The 19800-nt window shown below is 46.5% G+C and overlaps 2 protein-coding genes across 5 annotated transcripts in view; one reads left to right on the top strand and one right to left on the bottom strand.

Annotated features, from left to right (window-relative positions):
* Nucleotides 1-6668, top strand: part of slc3a1 (solute carrier family 3 member 1) — a 19826-nt gene extending 13158 nt beyond the window's left edge. Inside the window, exons 6-11 of the mRNA XM_030378358.1 lie at nt 711-835; nt 1190-1391; nt 3665-3847; nt 4205-4330; nt 4874-5338; nt 5886-6668. Coding sequence (XP_030234218.1) covers nt 711-835; nt 1190-1391; nt 3665-3847; nt 4205-4330; nt 4874-5305 — 1068 coding nt within the window. The 3' untranslated portion in view covers nt 5306-5338; nt 5886-6668. The remainder of the gene's footprint in view (nt 1-710; nt 836-1189; nt 1392-3664; nt 3848-4204; nt 4331-4873; nt 5339-5885) is intronic.
* prepl (prolyl endopeptidase like) lies at nt 6235-19800 on the bottom strand. Of its 4 annotated transcripts, none has more exons than XM_030378353.1 (16): nt 19437-19800; nt 18758-18886; nt 18619-18685; nt 18032-18185; nt 17567-17652; nt 17278-17404; nt 15842-16058; nt 14720-14911; nt 14183-14404; nt 13610-13785; nt 12641-12857; nt 9378-9527; nt 8717-8843; nt 7454-7542; nt 7333-7368; nt 6235-6851 (listed from the first exon to the last, which is right to left on the bottom strand). In XM_030378353.1, the coding sequence occupies exons 1-16, from the start codon at nt 19533-19535 to the stop codon at nt 6786-6788; spliced, it is 2154 nt and encodes a 717-aa protein (XP_030234213.1). In that variant the 5' UTR covers nt 19536-19800; the 3' UTR covers nt 6235-6785. The 4 variants fall into 4 exon arrangements, with proteins under 4 accessions (XP_030234213.1, XP_030234216.1, XP_030234215.1 ...); XM_030378356.1 differs by having other exon boundaries at nt 15983-16058; XM_030378355.1 differs by lacking the exon at nt 7333-7368.

Here is a 19800-nt window from a genome sequence, read left to right as displayed (position 1 = left end):
AAAAAAAAAAAAAGTCTTATGGGCTGGCCAACATTTTGGATTTGTAGAATATATCAGTTGAAGGATGTGATTTTATTGATAACATTATTAAGATCACTATCGATCAGCATTGACTACAGATTTTTGGAGGTGATTTTAAGCTAGCACGTGTTGTTCCCCATTGAGACTTTAAGGCTTTAGTTTATTCATGAGCTACTTTAGGAACTTGTTGTTCTCAGGATTCTCATTCTTCCATGCAGGTCTCCATAAGAAAGACTTTTTGTTGCACTGTGATGACGACAGTGCTTTGTCCACAGCGAAATTAGCAGAAGAGAAATATATTTCAGTGGATAGTGGATATTTGCTTGATTGGTAGACAAGGAAATAATTATCTAGATCAAAGTCATCTAATGTATTGAGTTTAATAGTTATGGTTAGTCAAACACTGAAATGTATTGAGATTAATAGTTTTGGTTAGTCACACATTGAAATGTATTGAGATTAATAGTTAGTGACGGTTAGTCAACCATAGAAATGTATTGACATTAATAGTTATGGTTAGACACACATTGATATGTATTGAGATTAATAGTTATGGTTAGACACACATTGAAATGTATTGCTATTAACAACTTTCTGACCTTTTTTAATGGTTTTATTGGTTGAAATTTGATCAATCCACCATGAAAGCCCAACCCAATCCCATTGTTCCACCTGCTCTTCCCATGAAGGAGGCCTTCCCATCACAGTGGGAGCTCCACCACGACTACACCACCAGCCAGCTGGGGCTCCACCAGCTGCTGCAGGAGTGGAGGGCGGAGATGGACGTGTATAGCCGGGAGCCAGGCAGATATCGGTGCGACGGCATTGCACGCAATATGCTCCATAATACTGTTGATACCATGGAACTGTACTATCGGACACACACAGTACAGTTACAGGGTATAAACATGCTCCATCACACTGTTGATACCATGTCACTGTAATGTGTCATTCATCTGCACCACACATTACAGCTACATGGTATCAACATGCCTTATCACACTGTTGATACCATGTCACTGTACTATGGCATTCATCTGCCATACCCATATGAAGAAGTCAGGATGGATCTGGTTGGATTTTAGCTTTTATAGGATTCATTCTCAAATTCCCCCAAATGCTTTTAAAGTTGTCTGTTAAAAAAGGAAATGTTTTGTTGTTCCATCAGGTTCATGGTGACAGAGTCGTATGATCACGAAGAGGTGGACAAGACCATGATGTACTATGGTAGCCCGCTGGTTAAAGAGAGCGACTTCCCCTTTAACTTCTACCTCCTGGACCTGCCCCGCAACCCCAGTGGCTTGTGGGTCCAGCATCTGGTGCTGCTCTGGATGAGCAATATGCCCGCTGGACGGTGGCCCAACTGGGTGGTCAGTTACCCTTAACCTCCATCAATCCATTCAATTCAATAGATGTAACCATAAGTTAAGTTTAAAAGTCATATGCTTACTAGAGGGCCAATTCTGTCTTTTATTTCTGCAGACAGACAAATGCTGTTCTTGGAGTCTGTGATATTTGAATGCCATTACAAAAAAACATTAGCTGTCTTAGTTTAATGTACATCTATTGATGCACTTAGACACATCATCAGTGATGGAACCTGGGGTCATTGGGTGTTTCGGGTCTCGCAACATCATACACCTTCACCCAGGCGACCCAGCCGGGATTGATCAAGTCCCAGCTTGTGTCTAAGTAGCATGTACCCACGGATCGCCCCTCTTGATCCACAGCCATCTAGGGGCCTTCTCAGCTGCCTCTGTGGTGGTCTTAATGGCCTTTCTCTGACAGAACTATGTCTGGTCTCAGGGTGGTTTCCACAATGTGCTCTGGGAATCTGAGCTGCTTCCCCAAGTTGGCCTTCATCTGCTAGTCCGGTGCGGTTCCAAGGAGTCCCGCTGCCCCCCTTGGCTTGGGCTTAGGCTTCTCCCCTGCTCGAATGAAAGCAATCGCCTGCCTTGCTGGTCGGAGAGGCTTGTTCTGGGTGATGCTGGTGAAGATGGTTTCTGCTAATTTCATATTGGCACACAGCAGTGTAGGCGATACCAGTGGTTCAAACCTTTGACTTTAGGTGGACCACTGAATCATCAAGACCTGAACTTTATATGCAAGAGGTCAACAATGATGAATTCACATGCAGTGGCTGAGCAGCGAGTGCCAGCGCCTCCTTCATCCAAAATCAATACTGCAGAGAAGACCCTTGCCTGTGGGACAGTGGGAAAGAAAGTGGGCAACACAGCTTATTCTCCCAGACCAAGCCATCATTCTATTTGCCTAAAAATATTAATAAAATATAAAAGATGATATTACATTTTTTACTAGTACTGGTAATGTCTCTATTTACAGAATAAAATCCCATGAACCAGAGATACAAAATAAAGTGCCAGACAATGTCAGACATGCTACAGTCTCATCTTTCTCCAGCAGCTCCGCTTTTAAATAGTTTGTTCTGTGAATTCCCTTCACACCTCGTACCCCTAGCCTGGCTCCGCCCGCCTAAGTACTTCAGCTCGATTTTTCCCTTCAGTGCTAGGTCTGGGTCTGCGGTATGTTAGTTGTTTTTCTCCTTCCACATTTTCTGCATCCAATCAGCGAACAGAGGGAGTGGCTGAGAACAATGACTTTAAAGTCAGCTCTCGTTGACGGACATCTTCACGCACAGTGTTTGGTTTGTTTACAGCCTGCGCACAACGTGATTCCCGGCCAAACGTTAGTGATTGGTTATGGCAGATCCAGTGTGGCACTGGGCAGATCCAGTAGCTTTACATTTCAACAGACACCCGCCTTCAATTGAGTTAATGTTTGTCAATTGAGTAGGTCCACACTCTGTGCAAATGAAATGAAGTACGAGAGTCTGGTAGGACCAGGCTACCGTACCTCAGCCCTAACCCTAACCCTATTTTACCCCAGCCCTATCCCTAACCCTAGTGTACCCCAGCCCCAACCCTAGTGTACCCTAACCCTATCCCTAGTGTACCCCAGCCCTAACCCTAGTGTACCCCAGCCCTAACCCTAGTGTACCCCAGCTCTAACCCTAGTGTACCCCAGCCCTAACGTATCCCGGCCAACTGTCGGGAAGGTATGAAAAAGGACTCAGCTTAAATATGAGCCTTATTGAGCATTAAGATGAACTTGTATATCCTATCGGTCATTATTTCTATTGTTGAATTAAAGAAGTGCTAGTTTGTTTAATACAAATTACAATACCAATAAATGGTATTTCCGAGACACCTGAATTTACCATAGTTAGTGTGTGTGGGGGACACCTCATCCACTACCAGTGGGACATCATTTATGTTACAATAGTGAGTGACTGTGGGGGCCACCTCATCCACTACCAGTGGGACACAATTTGTGTTCCCATAGTGAGTGTGTTTGGGGGACACCTCATCCAGTACCAGTGGGACATCATATGTGACGCATACAGAATGAAGGGGCGGTCCTTCTCCCTCCTAATGGCCACATGTCTTCTGGCAGTACCAGGCCATTCTTTCTCATTCACTTATCGATTTCCAATACCGGTACTTCAATTTGCATTGGCTCGAAACTGTTTTATTCCAAAACTTAAGACGATGTGGCATCATGTCAGAATAATCCGCAGCAACAATCCATGAATCCCTCTCTCTCTTTCCTCCTCGGTGTCCAGGTTGGGAACCACGACAACGGCCGCATCGCCTCCAGCGCTGGGCGGGGCTATACGCGCGTCATCAACATGCTGATTCTCACCCTGCCCGGCACACCCACCACCTACTACGGAGAGGAGATCGGCATGGAGAACATTAACATCCCACACAGCCAAATACAGGACCCGGCCGGCAAATACAACCCGGTCAGTGGTTTGAACACACACAATGAAAAAACACACACACATTCGCTCACTAGTGTCATTATTGGTGGATAGGTCAACAGTAATAAGAGGGAGTCTAAACTCATTAATTAAGTGTTCAGTGGGAACACAGTGACATTATTAAGGATTGCGAGAAGATGGTTAATTTGGTATACTAAAGACTGCATGATGATCATTAAGTCTAAACATGATGATAATTAAGACTACACATGATGATCATTAATTCTTAACGCTATGATCATTAGTGCTAAACATGATGATCATTCGGTCTAAACGTTATGTCAGTTGTAGCGTTCTATGGATCAGTGTCCTCAGGCTGACCTGTGTCTCCTGTGACAGAGTGCTGGCCGAGACCCCCAGCGATCCCCCATGCAGTGGACTGGGGACATGAACGCAGGCTTCAGCAACGTCACAAACGCCACCTGGCTGCCTGTCCATCCTGACTACAGCAGCGTCAACGTGGAGGTACTGACACTTCTCACTGCCACAATTCTAGAAATCATTGTCTTTATTTTACACTTGGCAAGCCTGTGAGAGGAAAATATAGGCTTCATTGTATACATGATAGACAATGAAATACTGTGGCATGTGTGGTGGATGGCTGGTTGAAGCAACCTCATCTTGAGTCAGGGTGATTGGACTGGGGGGCTGGTTGATGCTGCCCACCTGCGGTGCAGTCACTCATCAGGCCTCACAGGTTAAACCGGCCATCACAACACAATCATGTCAGTAGGAAACCCCTGCTCTCCTTGCAACGTTCGACAAACTCTGCAATAAACCCCAAATCGACCTACATCCTGGTGTCAGACATTCCAAACATGTACATTTTCTTTTTTATTGAAACATTTTCACAAACAATGTAGGGCAGAAATCGATGAATTGTGGGTGTGCTACTATTAGCTACTACCATAGCATGAATGAACATATACATTTAGCAGGAAAATAAGTCCATTTGTCAGAAGAAAGAGAAACCCTATAGTTAATGAGGGTTGCTGAATTCCTCTTCAGACCCAGAAGGCGGACAGCGGCTCGGTCCTGGCTCAGTACCGCCTCCTGAGCCGCCTGCGTCAGTCGGAGCTCCCACTGCAGCGCGGCTGGTTCTGCCCCGTCCACGCTGACACCAACGTCTTCTCCTTCCTCCGGGAGCTTGACGGCCTCGACCACGCCTTCCTCGTCCTGCTCAACTTTGGCAAAGAGGCCACCGTCACAGACCTGTCGGCGGTAGCCGAGCTCCCTGATTGGCTGACGGTTGTCATGACCACGGCGTCCGGGGCCGGTGGCAGGCGGCTCCCCAAGGCCTCCCTACCGAGCGAGGCCGGGGAGGGCCTGGTGCTGCAGTACTCCAGCGGGCGGCGCTACCACGCACGGCCCGACGCGCGCTGCTTCGTCTCAGAGAAGGCCTGCTACCTGCGGGTCGTCAACCTGCTCTATAAATGCTAGCACCAGATGCCATGGCAACGGCGGGCTACTTATGCCGCTTTTCCACCGCACATGTAGCTCGACTCGACACGACACGACTCGACACGGTAGCAGCGCGGGTCCTTTTCCACCGCAAATAGTACCTCCGGGACGTGGGCGGGGTCGGCTGCGCGAAAGGGCCGTGACGTATTTTTGTACGCGACCCAAACAACACCTACGTAACCCACACATGGACAGAACCCACATAACAACAATGGAGAACATCGATGCGATGGTATTCGTGTTCGTATTATTAGCTGGCATGTTGAAGAAGTGGAATATGTTGGCTGCGGCGCTGCTATGGCTGTTACCAGCATGGTTGCCATGTCGCTCTCGTGACTTCGTCACACTCTCTGGCCAATCAGTGGCCGGCCGTCTGCCGACGTCACCTTTTAGCATCGGCTCAGCCGCTTGGAACCTAGAGCGAGGCGGTACTAGAAAAAGCAGCCACTTCAGGTACCAGATACCATGTTTTCGCGGTGGAAACGCAAAAAAGGCGAGCTGAGTCGAGTCGAGTCGAGTCGTGTCGAGCTGGTACCATGCAGTGGAAAAGCGGCATTAGACTTAGTATATGCTACACGTGAACCTCCTAAGATGGCGCAATTTCATTGGTTCGCTATCGCGGGATCATGGGCAATATCCCATGATTGAGATCTCAAACTCGGGATATTTTTTTCATAATAAAATGTCCCGCTTTGCAACGCTAATAAGACAAATAAACCGCAAAAAAGTAAATACAAAATCCCGGCAAAAAGTTGTATCTTAATTATTTTTTGAGTGTTCACGTGTAGTATATACTAAAACAATTATTCACCTCAGGCTGCGTGAATAGTGGGAAATAGCTATTCCCCACTATTCACTTTGCCTTTGGCGAATAACTGTTTAATAGTCAATGGATAGAAGAGATGTGAGGCACATGTAATGCTTAACTGGACCCAAATTGAAAGCACTCAATTTTTTTTTTTATTACTTTAATGTAAAAAGAATAGTCATTTCTGTTTGAAAATTCAGGTTAAAGGTCCCATGACCTGCCAGCAGGTGTGGTGTGATTAGCCGTTACATGCCGTTTTAAAAATCGGTCTCTTATGAAATCACACGTGGGCGTGTTTACCTAGATGTGTAACGGATAGATGAGCAACAGTTGCTACAGTCCAATGGATAGGCTGGTAGACTGATCTATCCAGTACATAGCTAGGTGAACACGCCCACCTGTGATGTCAACAGAGACAGATTTTCTTCTTCGGCTTGTAACAGCTAATCACACCACACCTGGTGGCATGTCATGGTACCTTTTAAAGAAAAAGTTCATTGTACAACCTACAGAATAAAGGCTACCACTGGATAATGGCATCACATTACATTCTAGTGAATACAAGCTACTCTGGATCAGGGCAGCACAGTCCTTGTGGCCTTGTGGATCTTTGAGTAGCTCGTCTCTTCCACAGCGCTCTGACCATGGAGGCTAGCTCCTCCTCCTGGGTGAGTCCAGGCCCAGCTCTGTATAGAGGAAGGCCATCTGAAGTGCACTCTATAAAGGGGAGAGAAGGTACACAACAATCATGACAAGCAACAAGCTATTTCGAGAATGACCCCTTTTAACAGTAATGCTGCATCTACAAAGGAAGGATTTTTGTATGCTTCCAAGAAAGGTTGTATTCGACTTCATAATTTTCCACTTCTAAAGCACCTTACTGAAGCCACTTCAAAATCAGGACTTAATCATGTGAAGCCCTGAGTAACATGTACATCTAGGATTATTCTAAGGCCTACTTTAAATATGGCCGGGTTGGCTGACAGCAAGGGGAAAAGACAGCTGGGAGGTACTGAAACACTGAGCTCACAAGTAAAGTAGAGTTCAATCCAATGATTTTCATCACCCAATGTGCAGGCCCATATGTGAACACAAGGTGTGCTACATTAAAGTCCCTATGTGTGTGAATGGAAACACGGCAGTAGTGCCGAAGAGAGCTTTGGTTCAGCTGTGCAAGTGGCTTAGATTCAGCCACTACCTCTCCGGTGCGAGCGCCTCCACTTCGCCTTCCAGTCTGACAGGGGTCACAAATAATAGCAATTACTGAAGCTTCCCAATGACTCTTCTCCTTAAGCCATTAAAGCGGGCGAGTCAATTACCTCCTCCAGCACCAAGTCAAAGTGATTGGGTCCAAAGTGGTCTGCTCCCGGCTGGACGTTTAGGACCACCCTCGGAGCTCGTTCACATTCTGGAAGGCAGGAGATGTGGAACAGGGAGGGAGGGATTTGAATAGATTCAGTGCTGCGATCCTTTTAACTTCCTACCGACATTCCTCTTATCTCCCTCTATATCCTTTCTCCGTCCAACCACCGCAATTCTGAACTCACTCCCACCGTATCTTCATTCTCCTCTCAAATCACCCGTCTTATATTGCCCACCATGTTCTCATCCACTCCCTCTCACCGGCTCCCCCTCCCTCCCTCTCTGCTACAGCCTGTTTCACAACTGCCGTCTTGACCTTGGCAGCTCCAAGTCTGAGGCGTCTAATCTCTCTTGCTCTGATACACTTTTTCTTTACCATGCTAATGGATCAGCCCTCTCCCTCCCGTGTGTGTGTGTGTGTGTGTGTGTGTGTGTGTGTGTGTGTGTGTGTGTGTGTGTGTGTGTGTGTGTGTCTCTCTCTCACACAGAGAAGCCATCAGCACTTTATCAAAGACTCCAGAGAGTGCTAAGAGATTAGGCACCAACACACGCACAAACATTTAGGCAGGCGGTGTGTCTACCAGGGAGGGAGGGCGAGCGAGAGATTGTGTATGTGCATTTAAATTGGGAACGGGAAGGCGGGGAATTAGAGTCTGGTGTAAAAAGAGGGAGAGCCAATGTGCTGGAAAGAGATTATAAGTGAGAGGGAAACAGAGACCGTCTAGAATGGTCAGGGGAAAAGTCTGTGGGTTTTGCTGACACACGCATAACACATCTTGAAATCCAGGAACAGAGCGGCCTGCCCAAGAGCTAACTCTACACTTGGGAGATGACTTCCACATTTACATTAAACTCTTGACTTACTGTGAAATTACACCAAATTGTACTTGGATATGCTCCCGGGAGAACAAGGGTTTGTGCGTGCGGACCACGTAAACACAAGCATTTGTAATTATCAGGCTTGTGGGAAGACTGATCTATTATTGGTCTGTTTAGTAGACCTGAAATGACATTGTCAAAAGACAATAAAATAAAAAGAACATTGTTAACCTTTAAAAAAGGTGCTTTGCTTGCAATTACACATTTGAAAGGTTCAGCAAGGCTTTGTTTGCTCACCTTGTGAACGGCAAGACGCACACTTTGCCCTGTTCTACATACATGTTTGTGCCTAGATGGGTGTAGATATTGGTGTGCAAGTGTGTTTATTTTTGCAAACTTGCCTGCCCCATGGAGTGCAGTGAAGTGTGTGTGGACGGCTTGCTGCACTCTCTCAGCGTACTGAACGACCCCGTCCAGGGACACGCGGCCGTCCTCACTGTAGGCCGTCAGCAGCATGGAGGGGTAACACTGTCCCAACACACACATTGACCATGTTACACAAACACACCATGTTACACACATACACACACACAGTCCCAACACACACTAACAATGTTATACACACACACACATTAACCATGTTACACTCACACATACAGACACCAGTCCCAACACACACTAACCATGTTATACACACACACACACACACACACACACACACATTAACCATGTTACACTCACACATACACACACCAGTCCCAACACACACATTAACCATGTTACACACACACAGACACATTAACCATGTTACATTCAAACAAACACACACTGTACCAACACACACATTAACCATGTTACACACAGACACATTAACCATGTCACACTCACACATTAACCATGTTACACACACAGACACATTAACCATGTCTCACACACACACACACACACACACACACACACACACACACACACACACACACACACACACACACACACACACACACACACACACACACACACACACACACACACACACACACACACACACATCATTGTGTGAACCTGAGGGGTAATGTTGTGAAGGGGGCAGTAGGAGGCGATGGCGAGTCTGTGCTGAGGGTCTGCGGTGGGATCGCCCCACTCCTCCCTCTCCTCCACAGTCAGAGGCCGGCTGCCATCCATCATCGTCCCCAGAACGTCCACGAAGGGGGCCTGGATGCCGAAGGAGAAGGGGTGGGTGAAACAGGAGTCCCTGTTCTTCTTGCATCAACCTCATCCTATTTCATCGAAGTGCAGCAGATTAGTAAAAAAATCGCTGACTTTGGTATACAAGCATGAAATTTGGCACAGATACTCTCCAAGGCCAACTATTTTGGAAAAAGGCGTTGGCCACAAAAAAAATATTCAAGAAAAATTCATTTTTTTAACATGGGAGTCAATGGTACTTAAACTGTTGGCTTTATTAAAAGATACTTTCAACTCACTTTGTACTACAGCACTCACCGCATTTTCTGCAGGAAATGCATTTTCTAGTTATTTAAATTGTTCAAATGATAATAATAATAATAATAATAATACATTTAATTTAGAGGCGCCTTTCAAGACACCCAAGGTCACCTTACAGAGCATATAGTCATCATACATTTTTTAAAAAGCAAGACATTGTGGAAAAAATAAATAAATAAATAAACATAAGCAATAAGAAATAAATAAAAAAACAAACAATCAAAACAGTGATCAGTTAGACGTTGTGTGCGAGTTTGAACAAGTGAGTTTTGAGTTGTGACTTGAAGGTTGAAATGGTGTCTGACTGTTTTATGTGTGGGGGGAGGGAGTTCCAGAGCCTGGGTGCTGAACAGCTGAATGACCGGGCACCCATTGAAGTGAGTCGTGATGTGGGGATACATAGTAGTCCAGCAGAGGTTGAGCGGAGGGAGCGGGAGGGAGTGTATTCTTGGAGGAGGTCGCAGAGATAACTGGGGGCTAGGTTGTGGAGAGCTTTGTAGGTGAGGAGTAGGGTTTTGTATTGGAGAATGATGATGCAAGCATACAATTAGGCAGAAATAATCTTCAAGAAACACTTTGGAAAAATGTATGTGCCACTCAAAAATTCAGGATGGCCACCATTTTCAAGATGGCCACCATTTCTGTCAAATAGTCATAATGTCTGCCTCTTCTCCTTTGACCTGTCCGGCTCAGTTAAACTTGCGAGGGATATAAACTCCCGCCAACATAGATCTTTTTTCAACGGAGACCTTTTCCAAGATGTCCGCCATTTCGGTAGTATGTACACTGATGCACACATGCATGTTAGCAAAAAATACTCTTTAACGGCCACACTTTTAGAAAAAGGCAATGGCAAAAATTCAAGATTCATTTTTCAAGGTGGGTGTTGCTTTAATAGTGTACTCTGTTGGGACGGAGTTAAAAGGTAGGATAGAAAAAAACAACATAAGTTCTATTCACATTTTTGACCTTGTGGTTAGAGTGTCCAACCTGAGATTGAGAGGTTGTGCCCTGCCGAGTCATAATAAAGACTGTTAAAAATGGTAGCCAATTCCTCCCTGCTTGGCAGTCAGCAAGTGTTGGATTTGGGGCAACATATCCAGGAAGGTGTTCATATACATCACAGTCCAGAATCAGGAAAACGGCTCTCGGCCCATCGCAAGGCTACTTAATTTTTATTCACATTTGCAATTGCACAGTTCTGTGCAAGTGAAACCCAATCTAAAACATTTGCATCTTCCACGGCACTCTGACTTTGAGCCACACATGGCTCGTTGTTCACAACTTTGTGCAACTGGTGCATTTGCTGTCCAGAAGACCCTCCTTTGTTCACCAAGCTTTTTCCATCCCCAGTCAGCAGGACTCTCTGCTTCTGGCTGGCACTGGGTTGCTTGACCCCATATGCAGCCTGCCCGATATGCAGCACGTTTAGTGTGTTGAAGCAGAGCTGCTCTTGTTGGAGGAATGGCTTCATAAGGCCTCTGCTTTCTGGCAAACATGTCAAGTCTAGCCTCATCTACACTAACAGCTGTGCTTGATCGATCATACAGCAAGACCACAAACTTCTCAAGGATCTCCAGGTCACTATCAGTCAGAACAGGAGGGTATTGACTTAGTTTCCTGAAGATGAGAGAGGCTTCAGGGAGTCTTTTTGCCTTTGTTACGAAAGGCTGATACAGTATTAGAACCTATAAAGGTGTGAAAGGATAGAATGCCTTTGGTCTTATCCTTTGGTCTTAATAACATGGTACAGGTCATGAACACGAATCCGACGTAGGCTCACACCATGCCCAAATGCAACCCACAGCTGCTGGAGACCAAGATCAAGGAGGCATGGGAAGATGCTCAATGCTCATTCATCCAGTGCCATTTAAGTCCTGTATGATCTGTACACATTCCAGGTAAGCATACATGAACAAGTCATGTATTGCCCCACTACCCCCCCAGCAATACTATTACTACTAGTCAAGAACTACAGTGGAAGTAAAACTAGATCAGCTGACACTGAACCCCATGCGAACCCCGAGTTCCACAGCAGTGAAATCACCAATGTGCCCTGGTTGTGAAATGACGTTCACTCTTTTAAACAAAACCTTCCATAACACATTAAATTGAGCTCTGACAGAAATGGTGGCCATCTTGAAAATGGTGGCCATCTTGAAAATGGTGGCCATCTTGAATTTTTGAGTGGCACACACACCTTTTTCCAGGAGAATGTTCCTTGAAGAATATTTGTACAAAACTTGATGATAGCGTCACCATTTGAAAAATGTATGTAAGGATTCAAGAAAAATGGCGGCAATCTTGAAAAATGGTTGCCATCTTGAATTTTTGAGGAACAAGATCCGTTTTCCCAAAAAAGTATTTTCACAAAATGGTATGCCTAAATATTTGTTTGAACGATTGACATAATGATCGAGCATTTCATAGAAATAGCGGCCATCTTGAAATAATGGCCGCCATGTTGGATTTTTCCCCAAAAGGGGCCCCTTGAGAGTATCTGTGCCAAATTTCATGCTTGTATATAAATTTGAACAATTCTCTTGAAATACGCGTTTATCTGCTGCACTATCAGTACATCACATGCACAAACACAAAGTTCCAACATATAATAAACTAAATTCAACATGTTCCCAACATGTCTTAGCTGAAATTTTACTTGGAGGTAGGGCTGGGTTGAAAGAGAGACCCTCTCTTAACACACACACACACACACACACACACACACACACACACACACACACACACACACACACACACACACACACACACACACACACACACACACACACACACACACACACACACACACACCTTACCTGGAGTGTGACTGCTCTGACCAGGTGTGGGTCCGTGTTGCACAGTGCCCCTACTGGCACCGCTCCAGCACTGCTGGCGTTGATGGCCGAGCGCGAGGGCGAGGAGATTCCTCGGGCGTGGAGCTGCAGGAGACAGGCCCGCAGGTCCTCCACACCGGCCCTTTTCCCCTTCATGCGGGCCTGTCTGTGCCAGGACAGTCCCAGCTCCCCCCCGCCCCTGGGTCAGAGGTAGAGGACAAAAAGGAACCTACATTGACGTTCATCTCATCCCACCGGACTCCCACAGTCCACTGGGCCCCACAGTCCACCAGACCCCAACAGTCCACCAGACCCCCACAGTCCACCAGACCCCAACAGTCCACCAGACCCCCACAGTCCACCAGACCCCCACAGTCCACTGGGCCCCACAGTCCACCAGACCCCCACAGTCCACTGGGCCCCACAGTCCACCAGACCCCAACAGTCCACCAGACCCCAACAGTCCACTGGGCCCCACAGTCCACAGGAACCCCACAGTCCACAGGAACCCCACAGTCCATCGGACCCCCACAGTCCATCGGACCCCCACAGTTCATCGGACTCCCACGGTCCACCAGACTTCCACAGTCCACTGGGACAAAAAAACGCCGCTCCTCCCCATCAACAACTGCAATAAGTATTCCAAATACACTATTTTTGGATTCTGTTGCAATTGGGAAGAATGGAGATCCCAGGGTTTACTAAGTGAGAGGTGAAAGCGTGGTTCTGTGGTACAGGGGCTGGTGTTACCTGATGTGGCAGTAGGCTAGGGTTAGAGGGGCTGGTGTTACCTGATGTGGCAGTAGGCTAGGGTTAGAGGGGCTGGTGTTACCTGATGTAGCAGTAGGCTAGGGTTAGAGGGGCTGGTGTTACCTGATGTGGCAGTAGGCTAGGGTTAGAGGGGCTGGTGTTACCTGATGTGGCAGTAGGCTAGGACCCAGCTGGTGTTACCTGATGTGGCAGTAGGCCAGGACCCAGCCCAGATCCAGCAGCAGCCTGCTCTCTGGACTGAAGTGCATGTTGAGGTCCCTGCCGTAGGCCCCGTACACGTGGAGCAGCAGGGGGGCCCGCTGCAGACACCCTGCAGCCACGGAGTGGAACAGAGTCACTGGGACCCTGGTGCCGTCCTAGAGATGTAGAGCAGAGTCAAGGTATTAGAGATAGTCTGCCCTCCCTCCTGCTGACAGACGTCGAGTAGACCTGGCCTGGGTCGGGGCTCATCACAACAGTTCATCTAAAAGGGGGCGGGTTTAATAAGACCCCTGTACTGAGCACGCTGTGGGAACAACCAAGATGGCTGCTGCTGATGTGACACACCTTCTGTAGCCCTGATAGGCGGTTAGTCGATCCAATTGTGTCCAGAGTCATGTCTGTCTGTGCCCGTTGGTAACGCCCCTTTGCATTAGAAAATTAACCAGGAGATTCAAGACGAACACACATTGGTACTGGTGCCGGAGATGTCAGGCTGCCATGCACACATTGTAAGCCCATGAGTGAAATAGCAATCCTCCAGAGTGTGTTTACCTGGCTCTGCACCTCCAGACGCTTGGTGACGTGTTCGCCACCACGCCCTCTCTCTGGGGGGGTCCCTTCCCTCTCCGGACGGGACAATAGGAGCCTGTCCATGGGCTGAAAAGAGAAGTGCTCCTGGGGGTGTGCTGGAGACGACAGCAGCAACTGCAGTGCATGGCGGGGGTCCGCGGGGCCCGGTATCCGCGACTCACAAGAACAGGCCCAGAGGGGGAGCTAGAGGAGGGGGGGGGGGGGGGGGGGGAAACCAGAGACGTCTAAACCTAGCAGACACACAGCAAGTCAACTCAATAATATACCAGAAACAATTAAAAATAAAATACATAGATATATCCCCTTTGACACATTTACCTCCACACACCCAGGAGGGAATGATTTGAGCTACATTCTAAAATAAAGTCTACTCAGGTTTTTCATTAGAGATAATAATATATAAGGAACACATGCAAATAGAAAGCTGCGTTAGATTTGCACAGTGATACGCAACAACCAACCACTATACCAGTGAAGCATTGGTGCTCAATCACTGACCGGTAGGCTGAATCCCCCCAGAGGGCTGGCTAATGGAACCACGGTCAGAGCCAGCCCCCCACTGGCCTCTCTGGTGGTCAACACGCAGTGCTCGCCCACCACCTCCATGTCTTTGAGGGTCACTTCCGGGCAGGGTGTGTACACAGGCACCCAGGAGCCCAGGGAGGGCCCCGAGAGGGGAGCCTTCAGCACCTGAAGGAGACTTCATTGTTCACTCTGAATAATGTCAGGAATTGGGTGATATCTGATCAATATGTGACGAAAACATCCCAGAAAAGCATTCATCATAGAAATATAGCCAGCCAGGAACCTTTTACTCATAAAATCATGAAAAGGTGCATTGAGGTTTAGAAATGAAGAAAGAGGTTTTTAGATTATGTTGTTTTTAGTAGTCAAACAAAGCTGGTATCTGATTGGATGCGCTATGAGAGGTCATGATCTGGTTGGTTTCCAAGGGTCAGGGTTAGGGTTGCCGCGGTGTGGACTTTCACACCGAGTAATACGCTCGTGTCAACACCGGTATTACCGGTATAAACGATATTAACTTTGAAACTATAGGTCAACCGCCATCTTCTCCGTCAACTCTCCTCTCACACTCGGTGACAGCGGCTGGCAGCGCGCCAATTCTCGGCGTCTTATAACGTTCTATATATAATAGTATAATATAATTTTATCTATCATAATATCACGGCCAAAAGCTCTGTGCGCCTCCGGATGGCCGTAGCGCGGGGAGCTCACGTAGGGATTGGGCTTCTTGGGGTTTGTTTACCGGCGTTGCTCTGGTTACCGGTCTTGTAAGGAAGCGCGTCAATTCTCGGCGCGCCAATTCTCCCGCACAGAGCAGAACTGTGGCCTATTCTACACATTTTAATTTTCTTAATTATAATTATATTATTCATTTTTACTGAATTTGTTTTTTTATTACAAAAAATAAAAAATCGTGTTGCCGGTGTGCAACACCGAGTAATCGATGTTGGCCTCAACACCGGTAATACCGTATACCGCGGCAACCCTAGTCAGGGTAGTAGGTAGTAGGAATACACTGGTGATGGAGCTGGTGCTGAAAGCTCATCATTAGTTGACTGCTTGATGGCTTCACAGAGCAGGACTGCTGCGTTGTACCTGGTACTCCTGCCCAGGGCCTGTGTTGGCCAGTATGACCAACCCGTCCCTCCAATGCTCCACATGATACATCAGCCCTGGTAAGCGGCGCTGCACCAGGATGGGTTCTAAAGTAGGCGTGGTCACGTTGATAAGCCACACCTCCGAATCCGTCTTACTGCTGGAGTTGATGGTTAATATCCTCCCGTCTCTAGAAAGGGCCACCTCAACAAACACACTGGGGTGGGGAAGCACACACAGACACACCTTTTAGGGACCTTTTGTCATATATTGTTGAATTCGGTTTACATTCAGACAGGAAAATATAAATCAAATGTTCTGACCAAACAAATAAAACGTCTGTTATCTGGCTGTCACAGGCCGGTAATAAGCCCATCCAATCATTTCATTCGGCCCGAATGAAATGATGATGATGCCTTTCTGTTAGAATAGAAAATTCCTATTTGGCTTAACTTAATCCTTTTCAGCTTTTCCCAGCAACAAGCGGTCTTATGATCAGAAGGACCCCTTATTCAATGCCTTATTGCTTCCTTTATGGTCTCACTAACTAGCATATCTGCTGTCCATGATGAGTTAAGTAGCATTCCTACAAGGGCGAGAAACTGGAAAAACTCTTAACGCTCGGATCGCTGCTCACTTTGCTCTTAAATTCTACAAGTATTGTGTGCTACTTTGCAACTAGAGGTCTCATCTGTCCTAGAAGCAAATCTCATAAATAAATTGCCACGACCCCGTCTAACCTACCTACCTACTTACCAATAAATTAAATGTGACAAAAACAAGAAAAAAACTCTGGTTTATGTGGCAATCACAGGCTTGGAATTCAGACCATTCATCTCATTTGGCCAGAATGAACCGATTGGAAGGCCTGCCTTTGGGTCAACCCACCAATCCCTCACACACTCGCATGCGCGTGCACACTGCGCATATGACCGCAGTTTTCAGCAAGGCACACATATTAGTCTGACATCGCCAGATTGTTTTGCAAATACATATTAGCCTGGACCCTCTCAGGTCATGTTTGACTTCCACAAGGTGTTCTAAATGGGGGCAGACCAAAATGCCTCTGGACACAATTGGAGACACCTAAAACCAATCAGAAACAACAAGAAACGTGTGTCACATCAGACATAAGCCCAATCCGGGCCAGGTCTGCTGGAGATCTGTCTGAACGGGAGTAGGGCCAGACGCATAAGTCTTAGCAGATGAGTCCGGTTTCCAGGCTACATATCTATTGCTAAAGCAAGTGAGCTAGTCCTTTGTTTTGGGGTAGGGCCTTGGAGGGAGGCCTGAAGAGAGCATAGGGATATGTTTCGATTTGATACTTTCAGATTGTAGCTCACTCTGGCTGGCTACTCCGTATGTCCTACCGAAATCTTAATCCATAGTCTTTAAACACCTTCCCCATGCAACATGCAATTCATTTGACTACTTACTCAGGCTGTGTGTCTTCAAATACAGGCCTAGGTATGGCTGCAGGGGAATTCAGGTCCAAGCGAAACACACGGCTGCAACGCAGACCCTCCTGAGTCGTGTAGAACAGGACTTCGTCATTGGCCCACTCTTGAGCGAACACACACACACACACACACACACACACACACACTTTTCAATGTATAATAAACTAAATTCAACATGTTCCCAACATGTTAATATCTTATAATGAAATTGTACTTGACTGGAAAAACTATTATTTGTCATTTGTTTTACTAGTGCATCTCTAACCAAAGCTGAAGACATTGTGCAGGGTGAAGAGGATTTTTGAGAGATCCTTTTGAGTGGCCGCGTCAGCCTGCTTCACCACCACACACCTGGGCACAGGCAGAAAGCATCTAGATTTTAGACCGCTCCCGCTCATTTCTGACCAATCAGAGGATCTCTTCCCTGATGGTTTAGGGAATCCATCTCGCCTCAAACACAGGTGTGAGGAGAACAACACTTTGGTGGGAGCAGAGACGGAGGGGACTGCTTCTGGGTTTTTTAGTTTCAAAAGCTTGCCCTCTTCTGCTTTTTTCCGGCTCTCTCTTTACAACTAACAAATCTTACCTATGCGACTTTAATTACAATTTCCAAACAAACAATGAAATATTTATTCCAGTAGAAAAGAAGAACATTTTCTATATGTTTAAAATAATCCACACATCAAAGATCCTGATGTAGTTCCCCTCGATGTGTTCTGTGTTTGATTACCTGGCCTGCTCTCTGTGAGAGCTCTTCATGGTAGCAGCGAGGTGCCTCTCTGAGGGGGACACACGCACCCGCTGGACCGCCCACTCCCCTCTCTCTCCGCCGTCCTCCCCCCCAGGGCAGCACTGCTCCAGATCAAGCAGCAGCTCAGCCTCCTCTGGAACGGGAGCAACATCTTAATGGACCACTGCCTCAATTTCTCATTCTCTATTATTCACCTATAAGGGATAATGTATAGAACGCCGGTCATTATCGGGAAAATAAGCCCTGACAGGGCAAACAGGACATCGACGTGCATTTTTGGCATGGGAACCAAATGATTCTGCTCATGTTGTGTTTGCTGTGGCGTCTGGCGCCCTTTCCATCAGAACCATATCCATCAGAGCCGGCCGGATGAGGCCCATCACAACGTGGCCAATGTTAATCTAATATGGGCCCTGGGAGAGTGTGATGCCGAGGGAGAGGATCACCCTATGGACGCACCGTTGAGGCACTCTTTAATCTATGGGATGTATGGGGCATAGGAAAAACTAAACTAAACATGAATGGTAGAAGACAACAAGAACATGGTTCTGGAGTCATGCACTTACTCTGCCTCCAGTCCCTTCTGTAGATGCCTTCACATCCCACGGAATACACATAGTCGCGTCCACAGATCTGTCAAATAATAAGATAATGAAGTTATGAAGAACCTTACAGTGTGAATTGCTGCCGGTTCCAAAATCGTACCAATGATTCGTCTTGTAAATCGGCAAACTTGCTGTATGATGCTCTCAGTCTTCTTTTAAAGTTCTTCTGAAGATTTTTATACTTCTTGAGGTCAGGGTTCGAGCACCTAGGGATCGGTTTTGAAGGGCCCTGGAAACAAACAACACTTTATCATGGATGAGGCTGATGCGTTGACCACGATATTATATATTTTTTACATGAACTACAAAGCAATGCAGCCAATAAAGAAACAAGCTCCATGCAGATTAACTGTCCGCAGTGCCCAGTATCATTTTGCTATACCCGCTCTGGTCCTGCTGTACATACATGCCTCTTTTGTCCGTGGTGTAACTAGAAACCAGCCTATATTATACATGAGGTAACGTTATCAGCAGTCTAGTTAAGCGGTGTTATGGTGTAAACCTAATCAGACAGCTGGTCTAACACCCTCACCGTGTATACACACAGACACAGTTTTGATTTCCACATATGATAAACTAAATTTAGCATGTTCCCAACATGTTAATATCTGTAAATTGTACTTAAACTGGAATGAACACATATCTGACATTTGTTTTAGTAGTGCACCTCTGACCCAAGCTGAAGACATTGCCCAGGGTGAAGATTATGTTTTTCAGAGAGTGTAATTGTGTAAACTTAACCCCAAAGCTGGAGCAGCGTGTGGATTTCACACCCTTACCGTGTACAGGTATGCTGCAGGCGGAGTGGTCCTGCAGAGCCCAAACGGGCGCAATCGAAGACGAGCAAAGGAGCCGAAGCGACTGAATAACGCGCTCATTGCTCACATTGCAATAAATGCTCTCTTTAGCCGTAATACAGGGTCGATTTTACAACATGTATTTTTTCCAGTTCTAAAACAGAGTTTCTTACGGCACTGAAACACAAACCCGCCCTTTCGTTTAATTGTTTTCAGTTATTCAAATCGTATGCCTCCTTTTATATTTAAAACAAAAGTAATATTCAGGCTACAACGAGTCCAACGCAGTGTTTTACATGTAAACACACGTGCAGGAAACGGTGACAGAAAAGCCGGCAATGACGCG

Source organism: Gadus morhua, chromosome 15 (assembly GCF_902167405.1).
Source record: "Gadus morhua chromosome 15, gadMor3.0, whole genome shotgun sequence".
Classification (NCBI taxonomy): Eukaryota; Metazoa; Chordata; class Actinopteri; order Gadiformes; family Gadidae; genus Gadus; species Gadus morhua.
This window is presented reverse-complemented; position numbering and strand designations above follow the sequence as displayed.